This window comes from Myotis brandtii, unplaced genomic scaffold, assembly GCF_000412655.1.
Source record: "Myotis brandtii unplaced genomic scaffold, ASM41265v1 scaffold486, whole genome shotgun sequence".
NCBI classification, from domain to species: domain Eukaryota; kingdom Metazoa; phylum Chordata; class Mammalia; order Chiroptera; family Vespertilionidae; genus Myotis; species Myotis brandtii.
This window is the reverse complement of record NW_005368569.1, coordinates 1,012,256-1,022,927: the sequence shown is the minus strand read 5'-3', so window position 1 is coordinate 1,022,927 and position 10,672 is coordinate 1,012,256. Positions and strand designations below refer to the sequence as shown.

Sequence of the window (10,672 nt, the reverse complement as noted above, 5' to 3'; positions counted from 1 at the left end):
GGGCCTCTGCCTGGGACTGACCTGAGCCCAGCCTCCTGTCCAGGTCTCTGGGTCTTCTCCAGGCATCCTGGACAGACGCCTGGCCCTGGCCTCAGGCCCTAAAGGAGGAGGCGGTGCTCGGTCTTTGGAGTGGGCTGTGCAGGGCAGCTGTCTGCCTGCTCGTCACCGCTTGACCTGGGACCTTACTCCAGAGGGGCCTTCCCACTGGCTCCCTCCAGCCTCCCCTAGAGAAGCTCTCCCCACCCCACTCCTCACTTTCCTCCCCCGCCGTCTTCCCCTCCCGCTCTGTTCCCACCCAGCAGCCAAAGGGACCCTGACTGGACTGGATACCCCTGCTTATATCCTGCTCGCGGAGCCCTCGAGCTCAAAATGAAGGCGGGACCCTCAGCCCAGTCTGCAGGACCAGCCTCCAGGCCCCGGCCTGCTGGCAGCACTGCCCTGGTTCCCTTCCCTCTGCCAACCCTGGCTGTGCTCGGTTCCTCGAATGCGTCCGTCACTCAGTGAAGGCCTCCAGGTTTTCGCACACACTGTTCCCTCTTCCCAGAACACTCTTTCATCTCCCAGTTCTTTCATCCCGAGGCTGGCCAGTGGCCTCGCCTCCATGTGCCCACGGCTCCCCTGTCCTGCCAGGACACTGTTCACACCCGTTTCCCAATCACTCGTGGGGCATGGATTCCATCCTCCCTCCACCAGGGGAGGGGCCGTGCCTGTCCTGTGTGCCTGGTACTGGAGTAGGGGGCACACTTGGGCAGGGAAAGGAGGCAGCATTCATTGTCCAGGGGCTGGTCACCTGTGCAGGGTGGGGGCAGGGGCATGGTGTCAGGACTTCCAGGCCCCTTGACAGGCTGCCTGCTCTTGTGCCTCCTGTAGTTACAGCTACATGATTGACAACGTGATCCTGCTCATCACGGGCACGCTGCACCAGCGCTCTATCGCCGAGCTGGTGCCCAAATGCCACCCACTAGGCAGCTTTGAGCAGATGGAGGCCGTGAACATTGCGCAGACACCTGCCGAGCTCTACAATGCCATCCTGGTGGACACGCCCCTGGGTGAGCCACTGGTGGAGGGAGGGGTGGGCGTCAGTGCCAGTGCCTCAGTGTGCGGTTTGCGGACCCCTGGGGGTGACCCTGACTCAGAATTGAGACCTACCCACTGGCTTACCTTTATGCTCCCTCTTGGCTTCCCCTCCCATTCCTTCCTCCTCACCGGCCTTCTGTGCTTTTGCTTGGTCAGGCAGGCTACACCCAGGGCCCGACTCAGACCACCTAACTTTGTGGAATTGGATGATTTCTCAGAATGCAGAGGAGGCTGAGCTCAGGGAGAGGGTTGAGAGGCCCGGGTCCCTCGGAGTACTGTCAGACTGTGGCCTCAAGCGGGGCGGGAGTGGCGGGCTGCCCATGAGCAGGGAAGGGAAGCCAGTAGCTTCACTCGCCTCTACTTGAGCAGGTCCCAGGGGCCAGGACAGGCAGTGTCCAGCAGGATACAGAGTTCATGTTCAAGGCCACGAGAGGGGAACTGAGAGCTTCCTGCAGGGCCCCGCCTAGGCAGTGCTGGCTCCTGCCTGCCGTGTCTGCTGGGTAGAAGGCACTAAGGCTGTCCCCAGCGAGTGTCCTCAGAGCCAGGGCACCACCTCCAGGAAGCTCCCAGGGTTGAACCACTGGCACCAAGCTGCACTTGGTCCTACACAAAGAGGCCTGAGCCCTACCTGCTGGCCTCATCTGCCACAGAATCTCCCAGTAGTTCAGAGCTGTTTGTGGCTTTTTCAGTTTCTTCATCTTTAAAGAAGAGGCAGTGAGCCTACAGGTTCTGCTTTGGGTGGAGTGGCTTTATCCTGCTCTGGCCACTACTTCCAGCCCGACAGTGGCCCCTTGATCTGGCCTGTGCCCACCCAGATGCTGAACTCATTCCTTGTCCTAAGGAGGAGGAGACTGGTTTTCCAAATGTGGGGGATGCGAAGAAGTGGGCGTCAGGCCCCAAATCCACAGTTGCCCCCCCCCCCCCCCCCCAGAAGAGAGGATGTTGTGGCCTCTTATGCAAGCCTGTCTTTGGCATGGCGGAGCTTGGGTCTGCCCCAGCAGCGATTAGGTCATGTTATGGCTGGCGGCCTGCTTTATAAATCAGTTTTAGGAGCAAGAAGGCTCAGGTCAGTGTACATCGTCCAGAGGATTGCTTCTGCCACTTCCAAGGCAATAACCAGGGTGGGGGCCCCCAGTACCCAGCCAAGTGGACCTTGTGGCAGGGGCCCTAGGACCCTTACCTAAGTGCACACACCCAGCCTCACACCCCTCTTTTCTCCCCAGCGGCTTTTTTCCAGGACTGCATCTCAGAGCAGGACCTCGATGAGATGAACATCGAGATCATCCGCAACACGCTCTACAAGGTAGTGTCTCCCCTTCCCCTCCACCCCCGTGAATAGTGGGGGATTGGCTTGCAGGCCGACAGGCTGTAGGCGTGGTGGCTTGTGATTTATGTGGGTGCTGGGGCAGGGCGCAGCTGCACCAGGTTCTCACCCTGGGGGCTTATCCACTCACTTTCTGGCTCCCGTGATGGGCACAAGGCTGCATGGAACAGGTTCTCCATCCCCAGATGCCCACGGCAGCCTAGATAAGATCAGCAGGCGTGGCGGGTGCTCCGCAGCTTGGCTTGTCAGAGCTGGCTCCTGGGTGACTGCTCTCCCCGATCCCGCAGGGTCACGGGCTACCACCCAGGCCTTAGCTCTCAGCTCTCCCCACCTGGACTGCTGCCAGCAAGTACAGGCACGTGAGCGGAGCAACAGTGTGCTCAGTTACGGTGGGAGAGGGACCCAGCCAGGTGTAGCCAGGTCCCTGTCAGGTTCCCAGGCCAGAGCCAGTGCCACGTCCCATCATCCTCATCCCCCACCTACCTTCTGCTTCCCACCAGGCTGTGCCATGGGCTGGAGACCCCTGGAGGAAGAATGGGCTTGGGATTCCTAGGTCAGCGCTGCCCTGGCTTAAAGAGGTGAAGGGCAGAGCTGGCCAGGGACCAGTGAGGGACATTTGGGATAGACTGGGCTATAATTGTGGTACCAGGACCCCCGAGGGGCGCAGCCAGGAACATGGATCAGCAGTGGGTAGGGCCTTGAGCGGGGCTGAGGTTAGCACTGGCCAAGGGCCCTGCTGACCTAACCCTGAGAACATCTGTCTGTTGGCTCTTTATAGCGAGGGTCCTCTCCTGCCCTGGTTGGAGGCAGGCGGCTGACTCCTGGCTGCATCCTCAGCCCAGGCCCTCCAGTCGCCCTGCAGGGGTTGGGCCAGAGTGAGGGAGAGTCTGGTGGTAGTGAAGGGCCTGCCTGGGGGCGCAGTGGCGTGGCAGGGGAACAGCACATGCAGAGCAAGCATGGAACATGGGCCAGTGGCAAGCGGTTTGCTGTTGAAGTGCAGGTTCCAGATGGACAGCAGCAGATGGGTCTGGAAAAAGAAGCAGGCACAGGATAAGTCACCCAGGGCCATGAATGTCCGGTCAGAAGTTTGAACTTTATCCTGTGTGCAGGGCCAGCAGTAGAGGTTTCCCACGGATCGGAGTATCATCAGAAAGCCCCTCTGGAGGACTTGCAATGTGGAGGACAGGGTAGAGGGGACCATACCAGAGGGAGGGAGATTCAACTTCTTTCATTCTCAGGACTGCCTTATCAGTGTTTTCATTTGTAAGATGAAGAAACTGAGGACTCAGAAGTAGAATGGGTTGCCTGAAGACACTTGCTATACTGAGAGCATTGGGGATCACACCTGGCTCAGCCTGATTGCAAAGTAAGCTCTCTCATCCACCCCTAGTAGGGAGGCAGGCTAGCAATCCGCAGAGAGAGAGAGAGAGAGAGGGAGAGAGAGAGAACTCCTGCCCGCCCAGCTGGCCTGTTGCCGGGATCCCTGCCCTGACACAGGGTGAGGGGTGCGGCTGTCCCCCCAGCCTAACCCACACCCTCACCGGGCCTGACTGGTTCTACCTGGAGTCACTGGCGAGGGCTGCCTGGGCACCAGCTTGTAAACATTGATCCAATGCTGCAGGCACCATGCCAGGACTGCCCGCCCAGCAGGCAATGTCGCAGCCCAGTGGCCACAGATGGGAGATTAGGCGGACCCTCAGCCGCCTACCGGGTGGGAACTGTAGTTAGCTGGCACAGCCATGGGCTAGCAGACTCCTCCAGGGCACGGGGTGGGGGTGGGGCTATGACCTTGGTACCTGGGCCTTTGGGGTCCTGCCAGTTTCTTCAACTGCCCTGGTCTCCAGAAGAGAGTCTCGGTCTGTCCACCAGCCTCCTTCATCCTGGGGTCAGCCTATCTGCATTAGCATCCCCCACGGGGAAGAACTGCAGACGCCACTGGATGGAGCAGACCTAGGGATTTGGGTGCAGCCAGTGTGGCTGGCCACGGGGAAGGAAGGAGCTGGGGACAGTGCTAGAAGGACTGAGAGGTACCCCAAGCCATGGTAGGGTGGGCAGCTGTTTCTGCCCCTCTCTCATTCCTGGGGATCCGCTGTGCTATGACCCCTTTCCCCTTCCAGTTTCTCACTCCCTGCCCTGCCCTGGACTTTTGTTTTCTGTGACCCAGTGGTCACCTCAGGTCTTTCTCTGAGCCCAGTGCTGCTGGCCAGGTTGGGCTGGGCTTACTGACTCCCGGGTCTCATCTCACCTCCTCCTGGGGCAGCACAGCTGGTGGCCCAAGTCAGCTGGTAGTGGGTGCAAAGGTCTCTGCACCTTGGAGGGCAGACCTTGGCATGGGGAGCTTCCCTCGCCTCCAAGAGTCGTCTCCAGCCTGTGAAGCCAGAGTCCCTGAGACTGGCCACCAGATTGGACCCAGGAGGATCTGAGTGCAGGGAGCTCTCCAGGGAGCTGCAAGACCATCCCCTTCCTTGACAGAGAGAGGTGTGGGGAAGGAGCCTGTGTGGCTGCTCTTAGGAGTGAGGGCTGGGGGCCTGGGGCCGGGGCTGACCTGTCTTCTCCTCATGCCCAGCAGATCCAATTTGCCTGGGCAGGAAGTGCTTGTCCCTCCCCCACCCCCACCCCCACCCCGGCAGGCAGCCGCATGTTCATGTTCCGCCATGGTCATTGCTCTGCAGGGCTGACCTCCAAGGGGGCAATAATCATTTCTCAGCAGGAATCGGGTTGACAGTTTGGTTCCTACTGCGTGATGCCTGGGGGGTGGGGGGAGGAGGAAGTGTTCTGTAAGGTGGAGGCCAGGAGGGGCCCGGGCACCCAGGCCAGGCCATCTCCATGAACTCTCAGGAGTAACCTTCCCTCACTAGCCCATCGGCCGGTGGTTTTCTAGACTGAGGAGAGAAGATCTGGGGGAAAGGCAGACAGAATAGTAGAGAAAGACAGTCTCCCTCTTAGCCTGGCCTTCTGTGGGATGAGGGTGTGGGGGGCACTGCACCATGAAGCAGGCAGTTGGCCAGAAATTGCTGTCACTCCTGGGTTGGGAACAAGGCAGCAGGCTATTGCTGCCTGGCTGGTTAACAGTTGGAGTTTGTGGCTCTTGCAGGGGCTCTGACGTGGGGCTGCCATGGCCAATGCAAGGCCTGGGGAGGGAAGCGGGGACTATGAATAGGAGGCCTGGGAAGCCCCCCCCCCCCGCCTCCCTGCTTGGGCTGAACAAGCCCCATGCTCTGTGCAGGCCTACCTGGAGTCCTTCTACAAGTTCTGCACCCTGCTGGGCGGGACCACGGCCGATGCCATGTGCCCCATCCTGGAGGTGAGCGCCCTCCCTCCCGCCTGCTGGTCCCCTGGGAAAGACAGGCCGAGGGGAAGCCCTGCCAACTGACCGGCCACTGCCTCCCTCCCTCCCTCTCTCCTTGCCTATGCTCTGGCCCCACAGTTTGAAGCAGACCGCCGCGCCTTCATTATCACCATCAATTCCTTCGGCACAGAGCTGTCCAAGGAGGACCGTGCCAAGCTCTTTCCGCACTGTGGGCGGCTCTACCCGGAGGGCCTGGCACAGTTAGCTCGGGCTGATGACTACGAGCAGGTTAAGAACGTGGCCGACTACTACCCGGTGAGTGCCCTGGCTGCAGGACCGAGGGGCGGGCATATTGGCACTTGCATCCCCACCCCACACCCCCCCGTGCCCTCATGCTCACGCTTCCCACCACTCTGTTGGGCCAGGAGTACAAGCTGCTTTTTGAGGGTGCAGGCAGCAACCCTGGAGACAAGACCCTGGAGGACCGCTTCTTTGAGCATGAGGTGGGTGCCAAGACCGCCCGTCACAGGGAGGGTTGGGTGGCTTAGGCCTGACTCTGGTCGTGGCCACCTGCCCACCATGCCTGCCTCTGTCCGCAGGTGAAACTGAACAAGCTGGCCTTCCTCAACCAGTTCCACTTCGGTGTCTTCTATGCCTTCGTGAAGCTCAAGGAGCAGGAGTGTCGCAACATTGTGTGGATCGCCGAGTGCATCGCCCAGCGCCACCGCGCCAAGATTGACAACTACATCCCCATCTTCTAACGCCCTGGCCCGAGGCTCCCCAGGAGTGTGTGTGTCTGTGTGTGATGTGACCAAGGCCACGGCTCACCTGCCTGCCCTGGGGGTGTAGCACATTGTCCTAGCGGCTGCCCAGCTTCCCTGATCTTCTGAGACTGCTCTTGGGCCTGGGTGCCTGCTCCCCTGACCAAGGATAGACCAAGTTCCCCTCCAGATCAAGCCCTGTTTACAGCCACCCACATGTGTGAGAAGCATGCGGTCACTTTTGTGCCCCTCCAGAATGAGAACCCCTAGTAGCAGCGTGAGCCTCTTGTCCCCTCTGTGGGTCACCCTCAGAACCATGGCCCAGGGGAAACTGTGTGTGTGTGTCCTTGGGGCCTGGGGGAAGCAGCTGTGCGTCCCTCTCCCTCAGCCCTGCCCCTCTGAACAATAAACTGCCCTAAGCCCCGTGTCCGCTCTCTCCTTTGGGGCTCCCAGCTCCCCTTGGGTTCACCCTTACTGAGCCCACCCCCGCCTGCCTAAGCCTTCTGCCTCCCTCAGTCGCTAGCAGTGGCAGTCCCAGGCTGGCCAGATTCCTCAGGGCGGGGGTGCCACTAGGGGAGAGCCCCCAGGCCTCCCTGTTGGCTTCATTGAGCTCCCCCATTCCCCAGGCCAAGGTTATCACCCCCATTTCACTAGGAGGAAACCCAAACCTCTGGATAAATGATCTGTCCGGGTCAGTGAAGAGAGAAGGTGAGAACCAGAGTCTGTACCCGGAGCCTCGTCCCCCATGCTGAGCCCCAGAGGTTCCCCAGGCAGTTCCCAGTATGTCACACAGCCTGTCACCCCTCCAAACACAGGTCTCCCCCATTCTAGGAGAAATAGACATTTATTTAAAAATGGCAATCAGGCAAGTAGAATGTGCAGCCTCCCTGGGGCTTGGGGTGGGTGGTCAGGGCCCTAATTCTTGAGCCAGTCAAGAAACAGTTGGGATTTACCCTTTGAATCGCAGCACTGAGGCCTCGTGCTGAGAAATAACCTGAGGGGGTCCCCAACCTACCCTGTCACTTAGTTTGCAGAGGCACTGACTACGGGAACCTGTCAAAGGCTACAGCTACGTCTTGCACTGAACTCCCCGTCCAGCTGGGTTCTCCAAGCTGCAGGGCGAGCCGTGTGCTCCCCGTTCGGGCTCATGGAGCAGTAGAGAGGCCCAGAGGTTCACTGGGAAGCGTTAGCCTCACCAGGCCTGACCTGGGGATCGGCAGTGGGTGGGCTAGGGTCCTTGAGGCCAGGCTCTAGGACAGACTCAGGTCACAATGCCCAGGGGAGGCCCCAGGGCTCATGGGACATCCTCTGCTGGAATAGCCGAGACCAGAGATGCACACTGCTCACTGGGCCACTGTGGGGGAAGGGCCTGGGCTTGGGTCTGGGTCTTGGGCAGCATCCTGGGTGGGCGTAGAGCCAGGCTTGCCAGGACGCAGTGCACTTGGCAGACAGGGGCTGATGAAGAAGGCTTGCAGGAAGCGGCGCCGCAGGCCCTCGGGCAGGTAGTAGTGGATGAAGTACATGAGTCCCACACCGCGGCCCGGGTAGTAGCGGCTTGGCGGATGAGCTGCCAGCAGTGCATCAATGATGGCATCTACAACCGGGCTGAGGTCGGGCAGTGCCAGGCTCAGTGAGTGCAGGAACTGCCCGTGTGCGTGCTCGATGTAGTCCTCTCCATAGGCCTGCAGCAGCTCTTGGGGCAGGCTGGTCAGCAGCAGCCGTTTCCGCTGCTCCCAGTTGCTCACGTTTTTTACTGACTCTGGAGAAAAAGTAATAAAATCAGCCAGGGGTCAACTAGGGAAGCCAACTCACCAGTGACCCACTTCCTGCCAAAGCCACGCCCATTCCAACCAGTCCCTGCCCCCACAGTCACCCCTCTTCCAGCCCCAGACTGTGACCTGCCCCCCAACCCTGACCCTCACCTGTCTTGAAGCAGCCAGGTTGGATGACGCTGACCTTGACCCCCCAGGGCAGAAGTTCACAGTTGAAAGTGTCCATGAGCAGCACCACAGCCGCTTTGGAAGTCCCATAGGCCCCCAAGCATGGATATGGCATGTCTCCTGGGGATGGATTGGGGGGGGAGGTCAGCCTGGGCTGGTGGCTCCCACATCCCGCCCCACGGAGGGGCTCCTTTTTCGCTGCAGCGTGGGAATGCACTCACCTGCCGGGCTGCCCAGGGTCACAATACGACCCCTGGAACGGCGCAAAAGTGGCAAGAGGCCCTTGGTAAGCTGCAATGTGCCAAAGAAGTTCACCTCCATGCAGCTGCGGAATGTGGCCAATGGAGCCAGCTCCGCATCGGCCACTATATCATTGAAGCCTGCATTGTTGACCAGGCCCCACAAGCCTGAGGGCATGGAGCAGGGAGGGAAATGATGGGTCAGCCCAGCAGCAAACCTACAATCCCTGCCCCTTCACATCCACCCTGCCACACTTCTCCGGGAGCCGCCCACTGACCTGTGCTGGTGGTATGGGCCTTGGTGAACTCCAGTACACGGCTGATGTCGCCTGGCTTGGTCAGGTCCATCTGCAGCAGCTTTAGGTGAGGGGAACAGCAGGCACGCAGCTCTAGGGCGCCGGGGCTATTCAAGTCCAACACAGTGGCCAGCACCCTGAAGCCCATGGCATCTAGCTTCTTGGCCGCCTCCTTGCCAAAACCAGAGTCACAGCCTGGCCAGGGCAGGGTAGCCAGTGAACTCCCACTGTGGCCTAGTCCAGCTTGAGACAACCCCAGGATCACCAGGGACCAGATGGGATCCAGGCCCGACACCCAACCTACCAGCAGTCAGCAGCCCTCCCTCCTCTCTTAGGCCCATCTCTGGCAGGCTTTGCCCCCTGGCTGAGCACTTGAGCATCAACCCTTCCACAGCTGTCATCTTCCTGACTCCCCATAGCAACCCCATCGATCACGGCTTATGAGCCCCACTTTACAGAGGAGGAAACTGAGACCTAGTATTGCTAAGTTGCTTCCCAAAGTCACTCAGCCAGCACAGTAAGGTGGGGACTCTACCCCAGGTCAGCCTGAGACCCAGCCGCAGTCCTCGTGTCCTTCTGCCTGCTTGATACCAAGTTTCTGCTCAAATGGTCAGTGTTACTGCACAGCCTCCCTTTCTTTCTGGCTGCCCTTGCCCAGGCTTCTTCCTACCTGGACACTGAAGCAGCCGCCTCTTTAGTCCTGTCCCATCTTAATTCCTAAGCAGCCATAAAGATCTTTCCAAAAATGACAATATAACTCTGCTGAGAAAACCTTCCCAAGGCTCCCACAGGGAGTGGGATGAAGCCCAAGCCCTCTGCTCCCATCCTCCAGGCTCTGCCCAACCTGCCTTTCCCAACCTCAACATCCCCTCCTGTTCCAGGCAAGCGGGAGGCCCCAACTCACCCCTGACCCCCACCCTTGGAATTTCAATCAGTGGCAACAGTGAAGCATTCTCAGCTCCAGACCACTTGCCCCCAGGACAGGGACAATGATGGATGGAGAGGAGAACAGACCTGCATTTTAATCCCTTCCCAAACCCACCAAGTGTGACCTGAGGTCAGTTACCACTCTTTGAGACATAACTTCCTGTCTTTGGTATGTAGAGAGAAACCACCAGGCAGAGACGGCGTGGGGGTCCGATAAGCCCCTGCTTCCTTGATTGTTCCCATTCCGATCCAGGTTCCTCACTTGCCTTCCCCCTGAGCAGAAGCTGCAAAGCTGCTCTGCTTTCCTGTTTCAGGACAGCTCTGCACCCCCTCCCTGCCACGAGGCAGACAACACAGCTGGGCAGGGGGCCTTGAGCTGGGCTTTGTGTGGCTGGGGGCCTGCCAGCCAGTCCAGGCTGGGGCGGGGGGGAGGGAGGGTCCTTCCTGGGCAAGTCGAGCTGGGCAGGGGAATGAGCATGTGTGTGTCCATTTGCCTAAGCAACACCCTCACCCCAACCCCACCCCAGAGCAGACAGTTCTTCACAAGAAAACTGGGCCTCCCAGCACAGTTAATGACACCTTGCACCTCATCTTACTCACCTGCACACACATACCTGTACATACCTCCAACCTACCTGCAGTGAACTGTGAGCAACACATTGGCTCACTCCCATGAGACCCTGCCACCCATCTGTGCACAGATATGCACTCAAGGTACCCAGCCACTCAGCCCAAACCCTGACCCCAGGGCTGAGCTGCTCAGTAGCTCTGGCCAGTGGTTCTGGGGGGGGGGGGGGGGGGGGGGGGGGCTGGGGGGGG

At 59.8% G+C, this 10,672-nt stretch overlaps 2 protein-coding genes across 2 annotated transcripts in view; one reads left to right on the top strand and one right to left on the bottom strand.

The window, feature by feature from the left end:
* The window catches only part of ATP6V0D1 (ATPase, H+ transporting, lysosomal 38kDa, V0 subunit d1), a 40,343-nt gene extending 33,466 nt beyond the window's left edge, over window positions 1-6,877 (top strand). The window contains exons 3-8 of the mRNA XM_005876388.2: window positions 871-1,049; window positions 2,301-2,380; window positions 5,628-5,705; window positions 5,829-6,005; window positions 6,116-6,193; window positions 6,290-6,877. Of these exons, the coding sequence (XP_005876450.1) occupies window positions 871-1,049; window positions 2,301-2,380; window positions 5,628-5,705; window positions 5,829-6,005; window positions 6,116-6,193; window positions 6,290-6,451 (754 nt within the window). The 3' untranslated portion in view covers window positions 6,452-6,877. The remainder of the gene's footprint in view (window positions 1-870; window positions 1,050-2,300; window positions 2,381-5,627; window positions 5,706-5,828; window positions 6,006-6,115; window positions 6,194-6,289) is intronic.
* Window positions 6,878-7,276: 399 nt separating this feature from the next.
* The window catches only part of HSD11B2 (hydroxysteroid (11-beta) dehydrogenase 2), a 14,364-nt gene continuing 10,968 nt past the window's right edge, over window positions 7,277-10,672 (bottom strand). Inside the window, exons 3-6 of the mRNA XM_014547822.1 lie at window positions 8,909-9,121; window positions 8,613-8,798; window positions 8,374-8,511; window positions 7,277-8,210 (exon numbers count right to left, since the gene is read on the bottom strand). Of these exons, the coding sequence (XP_014403308.1) occupies window positions 7,795-8,210; window positions 8,374-8,511; window positions 8,613-8,798; window positions 8,909-9,121 (953 nt within the window). The 3' untranslated portion in view covers window positions 7,277-7,794. The remainder of the gene's footprint in view (window positions 8,211-8,373; window positions 8,512-8,612; window positions 8,799-8,908; window positions 9,122-10,672) is intronic.